The sequence below is a fragment of the Salminus brasiliensis genome, chromosome 2 (assembly GCF_030463535.1).
Source record: "Salminus brasiliensis chromosome 2, fSalBra1.hap2, whole genome shotgun sequence".
NCBI lineage: Eukaryota > Metazoa > Chordata > Actinopteri > Characiformes > Bryconidae > Salminus > Salminus brasiliensis.
Window position 1 is genome coordinate 37802645 of NC_132879.1, and position 24260 is coordinate 37826904.

Sequence of the window (24260 nt, forward strand, 5' to 3'; positions counted from 1 at the left end):
GGACCTTTAAGCTCGCTGATGCTCCGCTCATCCCTGCCCATCCCCCAGCCCCTGTCCAATTACAGAGCGAGCTGCTCGTCACTCTTCTGTTTCCACCAATAGGAGCCCGAACGTCTTCTCTCTCGTCCAATAGGCTGGCGCGCCGAGGGTCCAGACGGCGGGCCGAGCAGGTGAGCCGAGAAGAGAGAAAGAGGGTGAGAGAGAGAGAGAGAGAGAGAGAGAGAGGGAGACGGAGACCGGCGATTAAACGCTCCTTGCAGGTATGTCTTCTCCTGTCACCAGAGTGTGTGTGATATGTGTGTGTGTGTGTGTGTGTGAGAGAGAGAGAGAGACACTGCGTGTTTTAAAAAAAAAATTAAAAAGTTTGTCACGTTTAAAGTGGTCCGGAACTGAGAGGAAGAGGAGAGAGTACCGCAATGCAGAACTACGGCGCGGTTCGGGGTGTGTGTGCGCGCGCGCGCGCGTGGTAGCCGTCGAGTGATGTCAGGATGGCTGAGGGGGGGCTCTGCCTTTTTAACGTTTCCAGCAGCTCGGTTTTTAGGAAGCGGCTTGTTTATGTGAGGAGGCGAGGTCAGAAATGTGACTGTTTGGCCGGTCAGTAAAGTTAGTGTAACACACAGCGCTGAGGAGGGAGGACAGGCCAGTGACGCACTAGTTTGGGCGGCTTGACACCCAGAGAGGTGGGGCTGCTGTCGGTTAGCAGCATCACGTCTCTGCCGTCCTTGAGGTATTCATTTTATCAGATGATAAAGACAAAGATTTGAAGAGAAGTTTCTGTGAATTCTTAATCTTCACAGTTTGACTGTATATTTTAGTGTGCAAGGCTCTATTTTAGGGGAGGGGAGGGTAGGGGCATGCAATCCACCTGGTGTGAAATGACAAAACTGCTGCAGTAACACCGCCATCATGACTTTGGATTAACGTGTAATCAGCTAGCTAAGAGGTCCTCTGTTGCTTTTTTTTATAATACGCCCATATTTAACAACTACACTGTAAAATCACAGTGAAATCACTGCCTTTGAAATCTGACACAAACCTCTGGGAGCTCTGTGGTAGAGGTGGGCTAGGGAGGATATGTGGATTTACATTAATATCCAAAATCTAAACTGAAAAACTCTTCATTAAATTTGCTAACTTAAAAAGGCACATGTTCCCAATCTTTACCCAGCACAGTTTTAGTGCCTTTCCTTCTTCCACTTCAGTTCATAAACTCATTAGATGGGTCCCATGTGAAGTTCTACACTAAAATATGGAAAGCAGGAGGCTATCCAGGTGGACCAGGCTTGGGTACCACTGAAGGACAAGTGTGGTGGTAGTTTTCTCTGAGGGGAAACTGATTTGCCCGATTTGCACATTTCTGTAGTTTCTGGGAGGTAAACAGAGCAGTGAGGTCATGTAGTGTGGTGTTTATAGATTATAGCTAGCTAGCTGCTAGACAAACCTACCGGATTTGGCCTGTTTAATGTGTTTTTGAACTCACATGCAGCAGAAATAAAATGAGTAAACTGTACATGTCTAAAACCTTTAGATTAGATTAGATCCAACTTTATTGTCATTAAGAAAGGACAAGTATAAGCCAATGCAGTGCAGTTAGCATCAAACTAGAAGCACAAAGTAGCTAACAGTTAGGCTGTCCCCAAATATTGGGCACTTTTGCGTATAGAGAGGCATTTAAACTTCATCTTGCAAAAAATCACATCGGAAAACAATCTTTAAACATCGCTAACAACGTAATCTTGTGCTTCTTGGGCGGAAATACTGCGCGAAAGTGCCCGTTATAGAAAGTGGAACATTGATGAATAAGGTAGAATGAATAAGGTGCATATATGGATGATTCCATCCGGCCTATTGACCGCCTGTGCGTTTCTTTCCTCTGCCATGATGAAAATGGCATTGATGTTAAAAACATGACGAGGGAACATTTACGTCATAGAAATGACCACTGGGGGGAAAGAGTGAGGCCTTGCATTAGTGACACTGTGTGCAATATGGGCAATATGGCAATTGTATTGTAATCAGTTTTGTTATTGTGATACACAATATGCTTTTCCAAGCGTATCGAGAATCTTATCAGTTCTTGAAGAACACGGATCAATATTCTTACTAAACACCACTGTTTAAAGTACAAGAGTATTTTAGTGTTTAAGAAAATGTGGCTACTGATGCAGTTTGTCTGTGATCATGTATATCGCAGGTAATATTGTGCATTGTAAAAATGTCTATGATATAATAATATATATGATATAATACTTTTACCATATCGCTCCAACCTAATGTATTTGAAATTGAAATTTTATATATATAAAATATATATATATATATATATACAGTCATGCCCGAAAGTATTCATACCCCTGGCAAAGTTTGACTTAAATTTACTTTTATTTAACCAGAAGTTATATTTTTGCCTTGAAACGATACAGGCATCTCCCAGGAGATAACATGATGATGTACAAGAGGCATCATTGTGGGAAAAAGTATTTCTCAGCTTTTATACACATTTGAACAAAAAGTGGCATGTCCAAAATTATTCATACCCTTTGAAAACTGTCACAGTATATGGGAAAATCCAAAGTTCTATACCATTCCAAATAGTCCAAGCTGTTTTAAAGCATCCTAATTACCCTGATTCATTGGGAACAGCTGTTTTAATCAACTCAACAGGAGAAAAAACAGCAGCTCTCTGCAGTTGGTTTGTGGACAGTCATGGCTAAGACAAAGGAGCTCACTAAGGACCTGCGGCTGTGCATTGTGGCCGCTCACAAGTCAGGACTTGGCTATAAAGCCATATCAAAATGTTTTCAAGTTCCAGTGGCTACAGTGCAAAGTATTATTAAAAAATACAAGAAGTTACGCACTGTGGAAAATCTCAGAAGATGTGGTTGGAAGCCAAAAGTGACACCTGTGCTGGCCAGGAGAATAGTGAGAGAGGTGAAGAAAAATCCAAGGATCACCACCAAGGCCATCCTGGTGAATCTGGACTCTGCTGGTGGCGACATCTCAAGGCAGACAGTTCAACGGACACTGCACACTGCTGGGTTCCACGGACGCAGGCCAAGGAGGACACCACTTCTCCAGAAAAGGCACACAAAAGCCCGCTTGACCTTTGCAAATGCTCATCTGGACAAAGAAGGTGTTCTGTTTTATGGTCAGATGAAACAAAAATTGAATTGTTTGGCCACAATGATGTGTGCACCATTTGGCGTAAAAAAGGAGAAGCCTTCAACCCTAAGAACACCATCCCCACTGTCAAACATGGTGGTGGGAACCTAATGTTTTGGGGGTGTTTTTCAGCCAATGGACCAGGGAACTTGATCGCAGTAAATGGCACCATGAAAAAAGAGCAATACATCAAGATTCTCAACAACAACATCAGGCAGTCTGCAGAGAAACTTGGCCTTGGGAACCGGTGGACATTTCAGCACGACAACGACCCAAAACACACAGCCAAAGTGGTGAAGAAATGGTTAGCAGACAAAAACATTAATGTTTTGCAGTGGCCCAGCCAGAGTCCTGACTTGAATCCAATTGAGAATCTGTGGAGGGAGCTAAAGATCAGGGTGATGGCAAGGAGACCCTCGAACCTCAAAGAGTTGGAGCTCATCACTAAAGATGAATGGGCAAAAATACCAGTGGAGACATGCAAAAAGCTGGTCAGCAATTACAGGAAGCGTTTGATTGCTGTAATAGCCAATAAAGGCTTTTCTATTAATTATTGAGAAGGGTATGAATAATTTTGGACATGCCACTTTTTGTTCAAATGTGTATAAAAGCTGAGAAATATTTTTTCCCACAATGATGCCTCTTGTACATCATCGTGTTATCTCCTGGGAGATGCCTGTGTCATTTCCAGGCAAAAATATAATTTCTGGTTAAATAAAAGTAAATTTAAGTCAAACTTTGACAGGGGTATGAATACTTTCGGGCATGACTGTATATATAAATTATACATCTATATACATATATATAAATGTAATGGAAATTGATATTGTTAAAAAGGGTCATATTGGAAGTTATAGATTGTTAAAATGGGATGAAATATACCTTGGCAGCCATAGTTTCCCACAGAAACAACATCAGTTAGTGTAATATTGTCATCTGAAATTTTTTGTTGTTTTACAGCTCAAACACTAATTGTGTCTCCATATACTATACCTTTCATCACACTCCAGTTTTTGCCACTGAAGAGCAATGCTGTGATGCTAAAGAAATGTTTATGTACAGTAGGTTTTTATGGCAGACCTGAAAGATTATCTGAGAATACAATTTGTCTACCCCCCTCACTCGCTCAGCTTAAAGCAAACAGTGACCTAAATCTGAGTGTGCTGGTCAGAGAGGAGACAGCAGCAACAGACCGGGACGAGATTATGGCTAAACGTGCTCTTGGATCAACTAAATGTGGCGCGAATAAATAGACATGAAGAAATTGAGAAATGAGTGCATTGAGAGATAATGCAGGGACAGTAGAGCGCCTTACGCCATCCTATCGACAAGCAGACCACATCCAAGAGCCCCCTCCCCCTTCTCTCAGTCAGGAGGGAGCGTGTGTCCTTTAAGGTCCATGCAAAAGTGCTGAAGAGGCTGGAGGCAGAGCAGGGCGTTAGCTAGGAGAGGAGAGGAGGCAGGCAGGAAGGCAGGCTTGGTGTGTTTCTAGCTAGGCCAGTCTCTGCAGTTGCTCATTTCACGTGTGCTTTTCTGCAGAGTCATGCGATTGCAAAAAGCATTTGCCACAGTGCTGCATGATACTGCAGTGTGTGTGTGCGTGTGTGTGCCTGCGCTGCATCAGACTGAGTAGGGGTAAACTGTATTATATTCATTAATGCACTAGTGAAATGGATTACGTGTGAGTGTGTGTTCTGACTGACTGTAGGTAGCATGCATTTGCTGAGTCAGACCGTAGTAAATGATTTATGTCAAGGATTCAGCCTCCTGCTGTGTATGCTCTCATAAAGGCACGCTGATTATAGCTGCAGTCTCTGTCCACAGAAAGCATCTTCAAACCTCAATACAACACAACAAAGAATGAACTGGTTAAAGGAACACTAGCATTTTTGCCTTAAAATATTAGCTGATGCTCCACTGACTTGTATAATAGGGAGAATAGCTACTGCTACTCTGCTGACAGCACACTGCTAACTGCACTATGTAACTCTGGTGGTGTAGCGGGCAGGACACTGCTTGTGAGAACTGCGTAATGCTGAGTCATATTTGTGTAAAATCCTGTACTATTACTCTACCATGCAAGTTCACTTTTAGAAAATTGTCCAGAAATGCAGTAAAACATTTCCTTTAGTGGTGGCTCAAAGCAAGAAATACAAGTTTTTTTGTGTGTAACTGCTTTAAATACTACATTTCTGATGTGCTGGCACAATACAGTGGGTGAATGGATGTGTGTATGGATAGATGGATGGCTATATGGGTGCTTGAAATGGATAGCGAGTTGTTGGGGTAATGAGGCTGAACTTGTATGGGCCTGTCCATCATCTGGGGATATTAATAGTTTATGATTGATAGTATATTTTGCTGTCTTATCCTCAGCTGAGTGATGGGTCGGGGCGTCACCATGGCGGCTCCAGTGGTACTGCTGTCAGTCCTCTCCTCTTTGCTGTTATCAGCTGGTGAGTATTAGCCACTCCATGTTGCACATCTTTTAAATGGTCACTTTTAATTCAGTGCTTAGTTCATGCCTAATTAAACGTTACATCACCTGTTTACCTTTTTCCTGTAGATGCAATCAAGCCCAGGTTCTTTGAGCCCAGAATCTTTGACAGTAAGTTACAAGTGTTTCTGCATCAAGATTACACTGTCACAGGACATTCAGGGACCTCCATCCTACAATTTAACTGACATGTTGTCAAAGCAAGCAGATACCGAGGGGTTGATACTATGTTAATGAACTCTGCCCTGTATTGCCCTGAATAGCTGCCCTGCATTGTGCCTCTTTCTGAGTTTATTTGTCATGACATGATAAAAGCAATACATTTTAAATAGGTTTTTAATTTGTACATTTACCTCCACTGCATTTAGTTTATTAAATATTACTTTTAATTTTCTCCTTCAATTTCTGTTTAATGTAAATGCTTGGCTACATTGAAAATGAGGGTTGCCTTCAGTTTTATACTGAGTGAAAATAAAGTATGGTTGATTATATAAGGCCCTATGTTTCTGCTGGTTCTTTTATGAGGTTGTGACAATAATGATGCAAATTTGTGTCTCAGAGGAGGCCACAGGGTTTGGGCCCATATTTGAAGAGGAACCCCTAGACACAGTGTATGCTGAGGATTCACCTGAAGCCAAAATCTCCATGAACTGCAGAGTGCGCGCCAATCCACCAGCCACTATCAAGTAACCAGTTTAACTATCTGTTCTTTCATATACTACTGCTTCATCAGAGCTACATATAACTTATATGCATTCATTTTATAGTTTTTCTAATATACTTTACCCTCGGTCATATCACACCATGTTATGTAAACAAAATAGCAGAGTAGTATGAAGCATGCTAAAAATACACTTTGGTAGTGACTGATGACTGATTGACACTTTGACAATGACTGATTTGATGGACTGTGTATGTTACATGCCATATAGGGCAATGAGGTCCACAGCATTCCCACAAGTCCAGGACCGAATCACAATGCCTGCTTCATATCTACGTCTTACAGTGTATTGTTACAGTGTGATCCTGATAATATTACCATATCTCACAGTATTAGCTATTGTGTATTAAATTAATTATTGCAATGAATAGGCAAATTAAATTAGATGAGTTTGGCACTAATTTAAGCCAAGTTTGGTCTACTATACAGGCTTCTGCTACTTTAACTTATATATGCTATATTATGTAACACATATGCCTAATGCAAAATATATATAAAAAAAAAAATCCAGATAAAAAAATCAGTTAAAACCTCAAAACCTTTTCAGGTCAATTTCAGCCCTTTGTACAGTGAAGTAAAAGTGAATTACACTTTCCGACAGTAGGGGGAGCCTAGGAGCCCATCAGAAAAAAAACATTCTCGCATAGTCCTGCTTTTATGGTACTTATGTTGCTACTTGTATTTATGTATGTTTATGTATGTTTAAGTGGTAGTGTGTTTGCAGGTGGTGGCATAACAATTGGGAGATTAAACTGATGGAGCAGCCTGATATGCACTACAGTTTAGTCGGTGGAAATCTGGTAATCACTAACCCAGATAAGAGCAAGCATGCAGGGAAATACGTGTGTGTGGCCAAGAACGTTTATGGCACTACCATCAGCAAAGAGGCTACTGTCAAGTTTGGATGTAAGTGGTAGATGAATTTGATTAAACATTTACTGATGCCTCATCAAGTAGTTAAAGTCATCCATGTTGCTGTTACATGCTGTTACAGTGAATTCTGGTGATTAACTAAAAAGTTTTGTTCTCCTCTTTTCTCAGATCTGGACCAGTTTCCTACTGATGAGAGAGAGGCTGTGTCTGTTAAAGAAGGACAGGGGGCTGTCCTACTTTGTGCCCCACCCTCTCGCTATCCAGGTACAATCTTTTCTTAGGACTGTGTTTAACCAGCATTGATTAATGAATAATCCTCTGCTATAGCTTGATTTTTAATAATTTAGTAGTACAGTCTAAAGATTCACACAGAATCCATATTTTTTTGTGTGGATCTAATGTTTCTCTCTGGCTTTCTCTGTTTCTTCTTTTTTCTCTTTCTCAGCTGAGGTGATGTACCGCTGGATCTATAATGATTTCCCCAATTTTATTATCCCCGACCAGAGACGCTTTGTTTCTCAGACCACTGGGAATCTCTACATTGCTAAAGTCGAAGCTTCTGATGTTGGCAACTACTCTTGCTTCGTGTCCAGCCCCACCATTGGCAAGAGTGTCTTCAGCACCCCCATCCCTCTGGTGCCACAGATAGAGAGTGAGTGTGTGTCTATCCAAGATAAGGCCACCAGAGATATAAGAAATAATGAGGAATAGCAAATGTAAAAGCTCATGAATAGATGTCATAAGTGTATGTCATTAGATATGGAAAATAAGTGTTAGCAAACTAGCCTACTTTAGAGCCTGCATAGGTCTGTCTGTTAACAGTTTGGACATTAAGTTGTGAATGTGGTCTCGCACATATTTTAATACAGATTTACAATTAAACACACAGAAACACCTAAATGTCTAATAATTCCAACTTTTATCACTGCAGGTTTGCTGAGAGGTATGTCAATCATTATTTTTACAAACAGTAAATTAACCCTGCCTTAACTTTTCGAACTCTGCCTCCTTTCAGAGGAAGTAAAGCGATATCCTGCAGACATCCGAGTCCGATTTCCTAAGACTTATGCTCTGGTGGGGCAGAATGTGACTCTGGAGTGCTTTGCCCTGGGAAAGTAAGCTCAGCTGATCTGCTCTCACGTCAGGGCCAATTCAGACCGTTCTTTTTTGATTGACTATTTTTCTGTTTTCCAAATTAGTCCAAATAAAACAACATTCAAAAAGACATTCAGTGCTTATTCAGCTGTCGGTCCTGACCATATGTGTTTGCTTGATACTTAGTCCTCTCCCACACATCCGCTGGAGGAAGCTGGATGCAGACCTGCCGCCCAACTACGAGGTCAGCATGAACGGAGCACTGCTACATCTCATCAATGTGCAGTACGAAGACGAGGGCAGCTACGAGTGTGAGGCCCTCAACGTCAGAGGCATGGATTGGTACCGCCAGTGGCTTTATGTTGAGGGTACACTTCCCATTACACTTCTTGTGGAGTTGTTGTTGATGTGGACTGGGTTTGTTAAGCTTTAGAAGCTGTTGTTCTTACTTGTAAACCCACTGAAACAAATGAAAAATAGAACAGAAAGTAAGGACAAGTTTAACAACAATGAAACTCTAGATCTGCTCGAGTTACTATAGTAGAAGGTCATTTTTAGGGATGTAGCTAACATGCAGTTTTAGTATCATGAACAATAATTGAGTTATGACAAAGTTAAATCACTAGTCGGGTCAAGATATTTTACACATGCTAGTGGGTTCTATTAGTAATTTGTGTGTCTCACTTTGCTGTTGGTTCTTATTAGGTAATACACTAAGTGCTACTCTATCCTTCTGATTTTTGCCTACCTGACCAGGTGCTCCAGAGTGGGCGGAGCACATTAATGACACAGAGAAGGATGTTGGCAGTGAGCTTACTCTATCGTGCACTGCTGTGGGAAAGCCATTACCATGGATACGCTGGTTAAAGGATGGCTATTCGGTGAGTCCACCATCTATTCTGTTGTGGAAACTTTAAGAAGTTAAAAGAAAACTGTTAAGAAAAGGTGCTAGAATTGGTTCTTTGAGCCATGCCAGAGAAGAATGATTTTTTTGTTCCACAGAGAAACATGTTTTTAGGAACTTTCAAGGGTAAAGAACTTTTTTCATCAAGTGAAGGCTCTTTTAACTTCTTTAAACCTTTAAAATGTTATTTTTCTTACTTACAAATTACATGTATAAACAAGGTTCTTCATGGAACCAAAAGTGGTTTGTCTGTGGCATCATTCAAAGAACCATTTGTAGCACCTTTATTCCTAAAAGTGTAGCATATCAGTCACAAAATGTTACATTGTTTCTTGTCTCCAGTTTGGCAAAGGGGAGCTGAAGTTCTCCAGTCTCACATTTGAAGACTCTGGCATGTATCAGTGCATTGCTGAGAACACCTGGGGAACCATCTATGCCAATGCAGAGCTACGAGTGGTCTGTGAGTACCACTGCACACATGCTTAAGTGCTTAAGGGACAATGAGGGAGTGGTACACTCTTATGTACTGTGTAGTATGTTCTCCACATATTCATTTCTGTAATATATGGTTCTTTTAATGCATTAAATACACATTTGTTAAAAATCATCATTTAAATTGTGTTTCGATGTGCTCTTCCCAGCCTGTGCGCCAACGTTTATATACAACCCAGTGAAAAAGACTCTGCTGGGTGCTGAAAATGGCAGAGTGGTTATTGAGTGTAAGCCGAGAGCAGCTCCGAAGCCCAGGTTTATTTGGAAGCGTGGCTCTGAACTGCTTTCCAACTCTTCCCGGTGGGTTAGATTCATATCCACCTTTCCAGGTAACATCTGTGCTAGTTTGTGTGAGTTTGGAGAACAAATGCTGTAAGTCTATTGACTAAAACCATTGCTTTTGTATGGATAAGTCCACAGTGAAGTATATTGTGTTGAATATAGCAATTGGAAATAAAATACATTTAAAATACATAATATGTAATTATATATTATACTAATAAAATACATGGTGTTTTAGGTCATAAGACACTAAAATGTGGACTCAACATTTTTCTTTTTTTTCTGTGTGATAGCATGTTTGTTTGGGATGATGGTAGTCTTGAGATTCTAAATGTGACGAAGAGTGATGAGGGCTCATATACATGTTATGCTGAGAATGACCGCGGCAAGTCTAACAGCACAGGCACCCTCAGCATTACTGGTTAGTGGAAGCGTTCCTAAACTGCACCCATCTGACACTGACTTAGATTAACAAGAAGAAAGTTAAATGCAGTTCTTGCTGTAATAAACTCATTGTGGCATTTTAGGCCAGTTATTTATTTTTTATGTCTAGTACACTTTGTTCATTTCGACTCTACTGCTTAACAGAAGCAGCATGATGTCAGCACTGGCCGCAGGTAATTACATGATGTCTGTACATGTTAACTTTACACGTATGTGTCTATTTCTCAGAGGCTACTAAGATCACAGTAGCCCCATCAGATGTGGAGGTGACAGTGGGTGAGACGACTGTTCTTCAGTGCTCTGCTTCGTACGACCCCAGCCTAGATATCACCTTCATCTGGATGGTGGATTCCTACATCATCAACTTCGCCACTGACTCTAACCACTTTGAGCAGATGTTGGTAAGATGTTGGCAGTGCTTTGATCAATTAATGTATTCACATGATCATTTTTGTAAGAAATATTGAAGGGTAAACTTTAACCACAAGGCCATGGTGTTTTTAATATATTTTAACTATGTTACACAGTTATATCAGAATATTATGATCACCCCCAGTTTGGAATGAACTAGGTCAGTTTTATGAGCTCCACTCTGTAGTTATATGATGGTTCTATATTTACAGAGTGTTACAGGATAACACAGTATGCAGTGAAACAGATGGACTACAATCTGATATGATTGTCTGAGTTCATTTCAAACCAGGGTGAGCATAATATCTTAATATGACTGTGTACAGTTGAATACAAAGATGTGGGCACCCATAAAGAAATGACATATTTGGTTGATTTTTGACATGAAAAGAGGTACTCAGAGAAAGGCAGTAAAATATATCATCCAGCTCTGGCAGTTAAGAAAAACTGTGGAAGTCAAGGCAAAGCAAACCCTCATTTGGCAGCATATGGCCTGCAGGAAGGCTTATTTGACACATTAGTGGTGGTGCACTGTTCTACTGTGCAGTGTTGCTTGCACAAACATGATCTGAACGGAAGAGTCACAGAAGGAAACCTTTACCTACAACCCCAAAGGCATCTTGGAAATGCGGGGGATGATGTACAATTTGACAGTTAAAAAAAAGCAGAGGCATTTGGTAAAATATATTTTTCTACCTAATTTGTAAGGCCAATGACCCAATCCCCTCATGTAAACATCCCATATCATTAGCAGTGACCCTAGTACTAGCACATGTCTCTTCCAACACATGTGAAGCTGCTGATGCAGCACCACTAGGCAGCCAGCACACTTGAAGGAAAGCTTGGCTCCCCAGCTCCGATACAACAGCTAACAGACATCAACCCACCCCTGGGAGAGCAAGGCCTATTGTTTTCTTACACACTGGCTGCTGATGATTGATCTTTGGGTTATAGTGGCAGTGGTTTAGTCTATTGGACCATTTGAAGTCCCTGTGCCCTGACTTGCTGTTTAGCAAGATGGTCTAAGAATATAATAAACCTAGAAGCAATCTTACAGAAAGGGTAGAAGACAGCTCAAACGTATATACAACTGTAATCACAGTGTGGTTGAAATCTAAAGCAACCCTAACTTTGATTTACAGTATTTTAATTCAGCTCTGTGTGTGTGTATGTTTGTGCACAGGGTCAAGAGAACAGTGGAGACCTGCTGATTAAAAACATTCAGATCTCCCATGCTGGGGAGTACTCTTGCACAGCACAGACCATCGTTGACAATGCCACTGCATCTGCTAACGTTTTTGTCATAGGTTAGTCTTGCTGTTTAAGTTCAATTAGGGACGAATGTACCAAAACATGCAAATGGTTGTAACCCTGTTATACCACAGTGATAAAATTATTGAGCAAACACAGAATACTGTATATGTGTTAATATATTTTTATAAACAGCAGCTGTGATCATAATCACAAGTAATGTTTTTCCTAATTGTTGAAAGTTCTGATTTATAATCTACAACAGATTAGGAGATCTCTAATGCCATATTCCTATTCTATACACAGAACCACAGATCCATTCGTTCTAATTGAGAATGCATTTCTACTGTATCAGGTAGGCCAGGTCCTCCAGGTGGGATGCGTGTGGAGGAAATCAGAGACACATCAGTAAAGGTGGTGTGGAGTCTGGGTTCGGACCATGGCAGCCCCCTAATTCAACATGTTATACAAACCCGAGATTTTTACGCTCTAGACCCAGAGGATTGGAAGACTGCGGTGACCTGTAAGTCCACTAGAGGGCACACATTTAATCCAGCAACACTGACTTTCCTCAGCAAAGCTTTGTGTTTTAGATTAATCTGTGAGGTGGTATGTTAAACTGATGTTAAACACAGGATTATCTCTAATGCATTGGAGTTGTCCAAGCCAGAACTGAACTTTATAGTAAATCCAGTCAAATGTCTTTATTATTCTGTTGATATGAGGTTTGTCCTATTTGTTTAGCCCCTGTTTTCTTGGACGGTAAAGCTGAGGCGGCAGAGGTTGTTGATCTTTATCCATGGATGGAGTATGAATTTCGTGTGTATGCCATAAGTGAGCTGGGAGCAGGACAGAGCAGCTTGCCCTCCATTAAAATTAAAACGTGGGATGCCAGTGAGTGCCCTCATTCAAAGTACATTCACACTACAGAAAAAGCTTTAATGTGTGTGAACACTTTTTAACTAAGTATAGATTGTACTTGATGGAGTTCGTTAAGGTTGTTCAAATAGAATATATTGAGAATGGCGAATTATCTTGAAGTTAATTTCCCTATTATTAAACCATAAGTGTAATGTTTTTCATTATTTGCATCTTACACATTAATTTAATCTCCCTGTAGGTGCCTTCATATCACTGTCACGCAAAAACTCCATTTGTCCAAAATGACAACTTTACAGGAGAAGACAAAAATCTTCTTAACTTTAAATGGAGGTCAATGTAAAAAGACTTTATTCCAAGTCATTTTGGAGCATTTCTATTGGTCCATCATTCAGTGCTGACATAATGTGAATTCTGAACAACTACCAAATTCACAGTATGTCAAAAAGTGAAAAACAATGTTTTCGCTTGACAGTGACGACATATTGCCTAAATTATTTGGAACAGTATATATTGTAAGATCCCAAACTATGTGCACATAAACTTCACCTGTGGTTGGCGACACTGCCTATGATATGACACAGCCTGTAGTTAGTTGTGGTTTTCTACATAGGAATTTAATAAAACTCTATACACTCTGTAATTGTTCTTAGTCCTTAAATGTCCCCCCTTTTGCACAGTTGTAAAACTGCAAAAACATAAACCAAACTTTTCTGCTTTCAGTTCCTACCATGTCTCCCACTGATGTAGATGGCTATGTGGGCTTAAATGGGGAGTTCATCATCACCTGGACTGTAGGTGTTCCTATAATTATGCATAAATTACGTATGTCCTATGATTGTTTTAATATGCAACTATAATATTAAACTATGTAAATGGCTTTCCTATCTAAATTTGATTCCATAGCCAATGAAGCCCCAGTACTTCTTTGGTAAGAAGTTTGGTTATGGGGTACAATTTAAATCCCACGAAGACATAAAGTGGACGTGGTCGACTGTTTCAGACCCAGAGGCCCGGCGCTATGTTTACAGGGGAAAAATCACCCCTAACACTGAAATCCAGATCAAAGTGAAGGGCTACAACACCAAAGGAGAGGGGCCGGACAGCCTGACCAAAGTGGTATACTCATCTGCGAGCGGTGAGATTGACTTGCTAAACAATGACTGATTAATAGCAGTAGTAACGTTATTTAAATCTTATTTCTGAAGTCAATGTGCCAGTCCGTAGTGCAACTATGTCTCTTATGAAAGACAAATAAATAAAAAAAAGCCCAGCCTTGTTTTACCGGACCGCCATTGGCTGCATATGCCACAGGAACATGGCTTGTGACTAACGCCGCAGTATGGATGCTGGATAATGGTGATGGCACGATAGCTATGAAAACACTGTGTTAGTAATGCTGAGTGAGGTCAGAAGTTGTGAAAGACACATTATTGCCACAATATGTCTTTACACCACTTCTCTTTACAATAGTATTTTAATCAAGGGGACTCAATCTCATCTTACCTAAGATTACATGCCCTCTCAGCAGCACATATGCTTGTTAAGTTTATGGCAAAATGTAGTCCGTTTTCTAGGCAAACAAGAGGCAGTCCATAGCTTGATTAGTGGAGGCCACTAACTCCCCAAATCATCCCAAAAGTAGTGGATGGAGCACCATCATTCCAGAGTTCCACTGCTCCACAGCTCAACGCTGGAGAACTTTATACCCTTCTAGCCCATGTCTGGCATTAGGCAAAGTGCCAACATGTTAATGCAGGGGTGTCCACAAACATTTGGACAGTGTATTTTTTTAAATGTGCAGAGTATCACTTACAGAGAATTCTTGAAGTATTGTTTCACCATTTTTAGTTGGTGTCTGTTAGTCTTGCAAGGTGTAATACTTCAGTTTTGACCTGTGATCTTTTTGCACAGCACCCACGGAGGCACCACTTGATGTGTATGCCCGCCAGGTCACCTCCACAGAAGCTCTGGTATGGTGGCTACCTGTCTATCAAGTTCCTCCTCACTGGGTGGACGGCTACCAGGTAAGCGGTCAACTAATACATGATTCATATTCCAGAATTATTCTCCTGTGGTTTCTGTAGAGGTCACAGAGTACAGTAAAATAAGAAAAGGTGCAAATACTGTTCAGTCATAACTCCACTAACCATATAGGAGTGCTGTGTAATTCTATAATTCCAGACTGCAGTCAGTCTGTTTCTCTGCATACTTTGTTAGCCTTCTTTTACCCTGTTCTTCAGTGGTCAGGATCCCACCGGACCGCCACAGAGCAGCTATTATTTTGGTGGTGGGCCAGCATTGCAGTGACACAGACATGGTGGGTGGTGTGTTAGTGTGGGTTGCGCTGGTAAGGTGAAAGGTGCACGTATTTGTTACTGTACAATGTACAGCACACACACTAGTGAACCAGGGGAAGTAAGCACACGCACACCCAGAGCGGTGGGCAGCCAACTCCAGCTCCTGGGGAGCAGAGAGGTTGAAGAGCCTTGCTCAAGGGCTTGAGCTTCTGTCTCTGACTTTGCATCTACAAAGTGGACCAGCTTGGTAGCAGCGTCTAAGAGTGGACAGTAAGTGGACACAGTGTTTAAAACCTCTTGCAACACTGCTGTGTCTGATCCACTCGTACCAACGCAGGACACAAACACACCACTACCATGTCAGTGTCACTGCAGTGCTGAGAATGACTCACCCCCCAAATAATAGCTGTTCTGAGGTGGTCGTGTGTGGTCCTGACCATTAAAGAACAGGGTGAAGGGATGCTAACCAAGTACACAGAAAAAGAGAAGGACTACAGTCTGGAATTATAGAACTAGTGCTCCAATATGGTCAGTAGAGCTGATTGAACTAACAATGAGTGTAGAAACAAGGAGTTATTTGGTGTTAATGTTATGGCTGATCAGTGTGTCATATGCTAAACTAAATTCATATCCTTCAGATTCCTGGATTGGAAATACCTTAATCTGTAGCTCTAATATCTAAATGTAATATATGTCCAGATTCGCTACTGGAGAAAGTATGACGACAATGAGGCTGCAGCGTCCCGCATTCTTGTGCACAGTTCGGTTAACCAAACCCGTCTGGAGAACATGCGGCCAGACTCACACTATTTTATAGAGGTGCGGGCCTACAATGGAGCTGGACTCGGCCCACCCAGTGAGCACTGTGAGATGTTCACCAGGAGACCACGTAAGAGCAACACTACATACAATAGCACCCCACTCAAATTTTTTAATATATAAAAAGTTGTTGTGTAAGACCCACCTTGTCGGTCCACCTCATTAAAGGATGTAGACCACCTGTGGATACAGGTTGTGTTTGCCATCCTGTAGCCCTGCACACACACACACATACCGTGCCACAACTAGGTCAGTGTCGCTGCTGTATTGAGAATGACATAAGGATGACAACATATAAGCAGCAGTCTGCATTTTTACACCTGTGAGGTAAGAAAACCCCATAAAATGCCCAATATGCTGTTTCTAATAAAGTAGGGTGTAAAGTAAGTTAACACTTGCAAGAAAGGTGTATACACAACTTAGTGTGCTTCTTTACATTTAATTTTCAGCTCCAAGTCGGCATTTAAGAGTGTACAAGTACGTCAGCTTTACACGCAAATGGCTGTACATATACTGGGACCACATCTATAACTACTGGAATGAGTCTTATGTAGAGGGTTACAAGGTAGGTGTTTTGTATTTGTATCTAACAGACTTCTGTGTTTATTATTATTTTATTTATTTATTTATTTAAATTTTTTTTTCCTTTTTCTCACAGTTTTGGTACTGCCAATCAGACCACTCGTTTCTAACTCTAGCACTAGCAATGCTCCCGATACTAGGAGGATAAGGCCTTAACATGTCTCCTCTGCTACACGGGAAGCTAGCCTTAAAACTGCCGCTGACACACTGGGTCCCTAGCTCCACTGCACCAGCTAACAGACAGCTGTTCCGACCACCATCACTTTTAGAGTGATGAGGGGGAAGAGCGCCATCTATTCAGCCGGAGAGAGCACAGCCAATTGTGCTCTCTCAGGCTCCAGCCGCTGGTGGCAAAACAGGATGGCTCAGGATTCAAACTTGCAACACAATAGATTGCTGAGCTTCTAAACTATATCTTTTATGGACATCAGTAAAGGGGTGTGTGCACTAATTGAGTGCTTATATAGTGCCATACAAACAGACCCCTTCAGATGTTTTTTTGTTTGGTTTTTTAAAGCAAGCATGTTTGATTTGGCCAGAAAGATATCCTAATAGCACGTAAACACTAGATTGAGAATCACTATACTGATCACATGACAGCATTTACGCCCTGTTAATATATGGACATAGCAGAGTGCACACTGCACGAGAGATTGCAGACGAAGCCCGAGAGAGAGTGATCCATTACAGAACGTGACTGATAATAAAATTCATGAGAAACTTTAATGTAAACTGTAATGTACTAGATGCTTTTAGTTGTGATGGCAGTTGCTATGGATTCTAACAACTATACTGCTGCAGCTTAGATGACCTACTGAATATCTGTACATGTAAAGACTGAATGATTCCAATGTTGGGAAAAACAAGAAGGAGGATAATTCCCAAGACTTCTCGATGGCCAGTCCATGCATGCCTGTTAGACAGGCATTAAAGGGTTGAACTAGCATCAGTATGATGTACACTTTTTCTCAGTGTTTAGGAATTGAGCTTGATGTTTTGTCTGTGAAGATCTTGTTTAGGAAGGAAGGGGAGCGTTATGGGAAACTGTACACCACCGGCAGGCACTACATCGACTTCCCTATGCCTGAGACAGGTGATTATGTGATCGAGATACGGGCTCGCTGTGAGGGAGGAGATGGCCCTATATCACAGATCAGAGTGCAAGGTGAGACAAGGCTGCTCTTCTCTCTTACCTTTAGTATTTTGTTATCTGTAACTTACAGTAATGTATTTCCATACTTAAGAATTACTAATTGTACTAATAGAACTAATAGAACTATTCCAAAACTCTATAGTAGAAATTGTCCGAATTTTACAGATTGTTTACAGAAGGGCGTTTTTTTCCGCTATTTTCCTACATTCACTGTTAATGGCATATGCATATAATGCCCACTTTAAATCACAGTGTTCAGAATTATCTCAGCTCTCTCTATAACGAGACCCCATGTAACCTAGAGCACTGTGTGAAGAGCTACTCTGATCCTAAACCTGAAAGGCTGGAAGTTTGATACTAAAACATGGATGGACACACAAATTCAGCAATTACAGACGAGAGGCAGATGATGCGTTTCTCAACCCTTCTTCATAACCTCACAACTCCAGATGTAAAGCAGTGTTAACACACTAGTGGGAAGATCCTACTTACCACTTGTGAAGTCGAAATTGGCTGCAAATGTAATGTTGCTTGCACTGTACTAGAGAGTAGTGCAGAGTAGACAATTTTCAAGCTATAGCAATTTAAATGCACACAGATTACAGATAAAAAATAATGTGCATAGACAAGGCAGCTGCACTGTTAAAAAAAAAAAAATCTCCACCATGTTAGAAGGTTGAAGGTCACCTCAACTCAGGACCTTGAGTATCAAAATTATCTCCGGATTTCCCACTAGAAATGATGACTGGAGGGGGAGCGAGATGCAATCGACATGAGTAAAAGAGATATTAATAGAATTTGTGTCAGTCAGTGTCAGAACTAGTTGTTTTTTTCCATTGCCCTTAAAGATTTAACCTGTTTACCTGTTCCATTAACCTGACTGAGTGGAATGCCTCATTCCTGTTCCTCTCACTAACTCTCACTATCTGTTGTGGTGTGTCACAGGTCGAGCTGCACTGGGCTCTCAGTCTCTCGGTGCTGTCTCTCTGCTGCTGCTGGTGCTGTCCTGGATGAACCTTGGCCTGTAGAGAGATGTTTTACCCAGCTGGGTCAAATGGACTGTATAAAACAAAAACCACTACCCCACTGTTCTGCAAATTGAGGTGCAGTTTGTTGATTTGCCTTACTTATGAAATGTCCTCAACCATTCAACACATTCAAGTTCATTCAAGTATAGGCACACTTGTCTCATTGGAGTGAGAGGTGAAGCCATGTTGATTAGTGCGAAAACAAAACATATATCATTGCGTTGGTTTAGTAAGTAATGTTTTTTTGTATATTTGTTGTAAAATGTTTTTTTTAACCCATTTTGTGTATTTATTTTGTTATTTATTTTTTGGGGGTGGTACGGTGATATATTATTAAATGTGATGAATTTTAAGCTTCGATTAACTCTTTAGCTGCTTAAAAAGTCAGATAAGTTGTGTTTTTTTAATGATTTTGAATCGGAATGTATAAATTCAGGTTTGATTACCTCCATTTAGTTACTGGCTCTAGTTCAGAAATCTTGACTTTGTGTGATCAAAGATGCTTTATTTTTGGCTGCATATGCTGCAAAGTAGGCTACACATTAGAGAGTATGCTAATCACCACTGTAAAATCCTCTCCACATTACATTTGCTTACATTCAGCTCTAGTTTTGTAAGTGCAATTTTCTTCACGCTAAACTCAAATTTGACTCACAGTTTCATCATGTATGGAAATCCATGCAGCACAATCTGTATAAAGCTCTGTCCTCATTAAAGTTTGTATTTAGAATGAAGAACTTTTTTGGCGTTCCTGCCTCTGGCTGTCCTTGGAATGCATACCTTCACAGAGCACTGAATTCACAACATCCATTAGTAAACAGGTTTCTTCAGCAATGAATATTTTTCTGGGCCTAATTCCTTTGCTTGGATTTAATATTAGGATCTGACTATTAAACGTTTCACTGACAATTCACTGATCTTGTGATTTCAGTATCATCTAGAACCCTCAGTGTAAATCAGTGTATTTTATCTGTACTTAATTTTTTCAAAGCAATGGTTCTCCTAAATACACAGATAGACAGAAAATTGTACATTAGATTTTTCAAGTGCTCATTTTTTTTATTTGAAAACTATGTTATACGTTAGTTGCATACGACCTCTCACGTGCTGAGGAAGCCCTCCATGTTAAGAATGATGTAATAAGCTGAAAAGACCCAAACATCTTATTGACTGAAGTGTTTGAAGGCACTTGTTTGTTCTCAGTGGGACTGGGATAACATTCTACACCCCAAATAATATAGTAGGCCTATATGCAATATTATATTATTTGTGTTTCTGTGTTGGCTTACACAGTGTCCAATGGACACGTGTCCAGCATTAGATTCAAAACCCTGGCCTACAAAGCCAAGAATGGACCAGCCCCTCTATACTTGATGGCAATGGTCAAAAGTCGATCTGTACCAAGAGCCCTTCGAGCTTCAAGTACGGCTTGGCTTGACCCATGATCCTTTAAGAGGCTTTTTTCTGTCCTGGCACCCAATGGCAGAGTCGCTCACTGTCTTCAAACGCAGACTGCAGACCCACTTCTTCCAAGAGTACTTGGGCGAATTGTAGTGCGAAGTGTAGTGTAGAAGTATTGTTGTCTCCATACTGGCTTTTGTGTTTAGTAGTATCTAAGCTTAGAGGTATATTTAGATCATAGTCTATAGACTATCCTATCCTAGCCTATACTAACTAGCTAAGACTATTTTCTGAGTAAACAGTGAAGCACTTTTGTAAATGGCTCTGGAGCATCTGTTAAATTTATTAAATGTAAATGTAATGCATAGAAATCGTGCCCTTTATTGGCAGTAGAAGGTGAACACAGAATCTACAGTCATGGCCACAAGTTAAAACTTAGTAATACGTTTCACTGCCTCAGTTTTTGTATCCTTTAAGCAGATGTTTATATGGTATACTGAAGTACAATAATAAGCATTTCATAACTTTTTTTATTGAGGAATATATCCAGTTTAAGCAAAAACTTAACAGTGTTGACCCTTCTTCTTTAAGATGCTGGATTATCAGCTTCCGGACAAAATTATGACTAATGCAACTCATTCTTACCTAATCAGTGCTTGGAGTTGATCACAGTGTCTGTGTTTTTGTTTGTCCACCCTCTTTTTGAGGCTTGACCAGAATGGGATTGTGATCTGGGGAGTTTCCTGTCAGTGGACCTTTGTGAAAACCAACGTTTGGCCACAACTGTAGAGCCATAGGATATTCCTATAGATGTGTAATACAGGGGCGTCCTTAGATCCGATTTAGTGGGGTGGTGAAAATGATTCTGGATTGATGAGCAGAACTAAAGAACACGCCACCCAAATTCAATATGAGCACTACATTTCCCATAATGCAGTAGATGATTGTGGGATGTGTGAATGTTCCATAGAGTATGCATAAGCAGTTTAGATAGGAGTTCCATACTGTACTAAAAACGAGGACCCTTTACCCAGCATCTCAATGATTGTTTTGTCCTTTGTTCTATCTCTTTACTAAAGAACCCATGAACAACCTGAGTGTACCCAATACTGGTGGTCACCAACCTTGCTCCTGAAGATCATGTTTCCAGACGTTATCTTTAGCCCTGCTTTACCCCATTAGACCAGCTCAGTATTGCCTTCAGAAGCTACGCATTAGCTAAGTAAAGATATAGCTTAATTAGATTAGGTAAGAAAGGGGTTCTCCAAGGGGTGAGATGGTAACCACTGCCCTATGCCATCCTCCACTGATGTATTACTCATGTTCTCCCAGCAGATGGCAGCAGCATCTTTTCTATTGGTTGTTAACTGCTGTTTATCCTGAATTTTCCCAGTCTCTTCTTTACTTCCCCAAGTTTTGTCTTAGCAGAGTGTGAAGATGCAGTTTCTATATAAACTTGATTTATGATGATTTAATGATGTCACCATATTCATTTCACACACTAATTCACACACCTCAGCCTATGCACTGGTACAGTGAATAATACACTGAATAATTCTACATTCTCTACAACATGCAGGCAGGAGGATTACGCTGTGTGTCACAGAAGGAAGCAGATGGGATGATTTGGTACGGAGTGCATCTTCCACCCACAGCTCCAGATGTAGCCTTGTGCTCGTCTGTGCTTAACGAATTGATCGGCCTATTCGTAAACAGTCAGTACTTCTCTTTATAATGCCACTTATTTTATTGCTCATAGCATTAAAACACCCTGGTGTCTAAGATAGAGTTATCCTTTATATCAAAGCTCCATGTAATTCCTCCTGACAGAACTGGTGTAACTGAGCCATGTTTGTAGGCCACCTTGCTCGCACATGCACATGCTCGCATTTTCAGCTTTGCCCACAAATTTTCAATAGGATTGAGATCAGGGCTTTGTGATGACCACTCCTAAATATTGACTTTGTTCTCTAATTAATTCAGATGTTACCAATAAACCTATCAGGAACTTCCAAAGACATGACATCATAATATGGGCTGTCCCAAATTGTCATAAGGCATATTAATCTTAGTGTATTTAAACTTTTGACTTTAAAGAAAGTAAAAAAATTGCTAAAAGAAATCCCTCTTTCATTATTCTGGCATTTAGCAAATAGATAAAAATAAAAATAATAACTGTCCTAAAACTGACCTAATATGTTTACTCTAAAGTCATGTCAGACAGTGAGAAAAAATGCATTGTGTTGTTTTTTATATAGTGTTTGTAAACAAGGTTTCAACTGTATAGTTGTTCTCACTGGTTGCTATGGTATCTCTAGGAGTTGATATGGTATTACTATGGTATAGCTGGTGGTTCCTAAACCATTGCTAGGTGGTTGGTAATATGTTACAATGGTATAGGTGTTGGTTGCTAAGGTGTTACTATGGTATAAATGTTTGTGAGAATGTGATGTGCTAAAACAGCTGCCCAAAAGCTCATCCGATATGTTTGGCTACAAGAGCTGTGTCCACAAACTTTTGGATGAGCCCAAAAGCTCGTCCAAGACATTTGGCTAATAGAGCTGTGTCCACAAACTTTTGGCCAAACATTTGTTCGCAATGCACAGCCATAAGAATCTTAAAAAATATTAAAAAATTAGATTTCTGAGCGCACGCTGAGTCACAAAGAAGTAACACTCCTGCTTCAGCAAAAGTAGCTTGCGCAAGTGTTTATGTGAGCGTACTGATATCCTTCATGCTCGATTAGGCACATCTAAGATTAGGCACATCTCATTTGTTGTCATAAATTATTCTCATCTTCCCAGACGATGTGGGTCAGAAATTACACAAAGTCACTGAACCAATTACCTTCAGTATTTTTTTAGAGCTTGTAATTTAACCACTGTTAATCCTTTCAATCTAGGAATATTAAAGAATTCATTCATTAATTAAGAAGCAAATAAAAATACATGCAATAAAGGAGTGTAGATTTGAGATTGGGGAAATAGCATCCCTTATTAAATCCAGGAGGAAAGTGGTGCAATAAAACATCATTTTTATTTGTTAATAAGATTGAGATTGTCTGCGTCTGTCTGTTTACCATGTCAGATGTGAAGCACCACATAGACCTGGATTGTTGCTCATTCACTTGTATTTTTCCCAAAGGGGGCGCTGTTATAAGCTGAATAGTTGCAGGTTGGAATGGTTCTGAGCAGGAAGGGTAACCGCTCTGGTGGCTTTTCCACATGGACACGGTTCAGCACGCAGTGCTTCTTAGCGCGGTTAGCTAAGCATACTTGGGGCCACAGAACCTACCAGGCTTTAGTTATCCACTGGTTGGCCCCATAATCCCATCACCTTTGTGCCACAAGATCCTGGTTCTTTATATTTCCAGTACAGAAAATGGTAGAGAGTGTATCTGATAGGTACATAAATAGATTCTCCATTTTAGCGCTCTTCATGTGTACTGATCCTTAGAGTGATTTTAGTGGACTTTATAGCACTAAAGTTTAGCATACTTAAGTCGGCTATGGGCCTCATCCAACATTGCTACCGCAGCAGTAGCGTAACCTGCCTCATCCAACAGCGCTACTGTGGTGTTAACATGGCCTTCCCTGCTGGGCTCGTCCAACATTGCTACTGTGGCGTTAGCACGACCCGCCTGCCAGGCTAATCCCACAGCGCTACTTTGGCTTTAACATGGCCTCCCCTGCCGGGCTCGTCCAACATTGCTACCATGGTGTTAGCAGGGCCCAGCTCACTTAGGCTCAGCTCAAATCAAATCAAATCAAATTTTACTTGTCACATTCATAGTAATACACAGTATAACTTGCAGTGAAATGCTTTTTTGACAGTCTGCCCACTAGCATTACCTTTGTGAGGTAGACACTTAAAAAGCGAGTTGTAGGTTTTCTGTATAAAAGCTGATGTGTAACAGACGCTCCTGATTTTGTGGCTGTACATTATCTGTTATGTCAGGACCACGGC

General features: G+C 40.6%; 1 protein-coding gene across 1 annotated transcript; it reads left to right on the forward strand.

The window, feature by feature from the left end:
• The first annotated feature begins 163 nt into the window (after positions 1-163).
• Positions 164-19630, forward strand: cntn1b (contactin 1b). The gene is made up of 24 exons (XM_072672583.1): positions 164-260; positions 5539-5618; positions 5729-5770; positions 6219-6345; positions 7105-7286; positions 7422-7517; positions 7699-7905; positions 8269-8368; positions 8535-8716; positions 9105-9229; positions 9595-9712; positions 9894-10044; positions 10320-10447; positions 10699-10871; positions 12065-12188; positions 12488-12655; positions 12877-13026; positions 13735-13805; positions 13918-14149; positions 14926-15038; positions 16011-16200; positions 16580-16695; positions 17721-17877; positions 18811-19630. Exons 2-24 carry the CDS (start codon positions 5546-5548, stop codon positions 18891-18893), a joined length of 3108 nt encoding a protein of 1035 aa, XP_072528684.1. The 5' UTR covers positions 164-260; positions 5539-5545; the 3' UTR covers positions 18894-19630.
• The last annotated feature ends 4630 nt before the right edge of the window (positions 19631-24260 follow it).

What these genes read in the sequence shown, in the direction of transcription:
- cntn1b (XM_072672583.1), top strand. Translation starts at nt 5,546, where the DNA reads ATGGGTCGGGGCGTCACCATGGCGGCTCCAGTGGTACTGCTGTCAGTC. An exon ending in ACCACTTTGAGCAGATGTTG is followed by an intron (nt 10,872 to 12,064) that starts GTAAGATGTTGG and finishes GTTTGTGCACAG; the next exon opens with GGTCAAGAGAACAGTGGAGA. An exon ending in AGTTCATCATCACCTGGACT is followed by an intron (nt 13,806 to 13,917) that starts GTAGGTGTTCCT and finishes TTGATTCCATAG; the next exon opens with CCAATGAAGCCCCAGTACTT.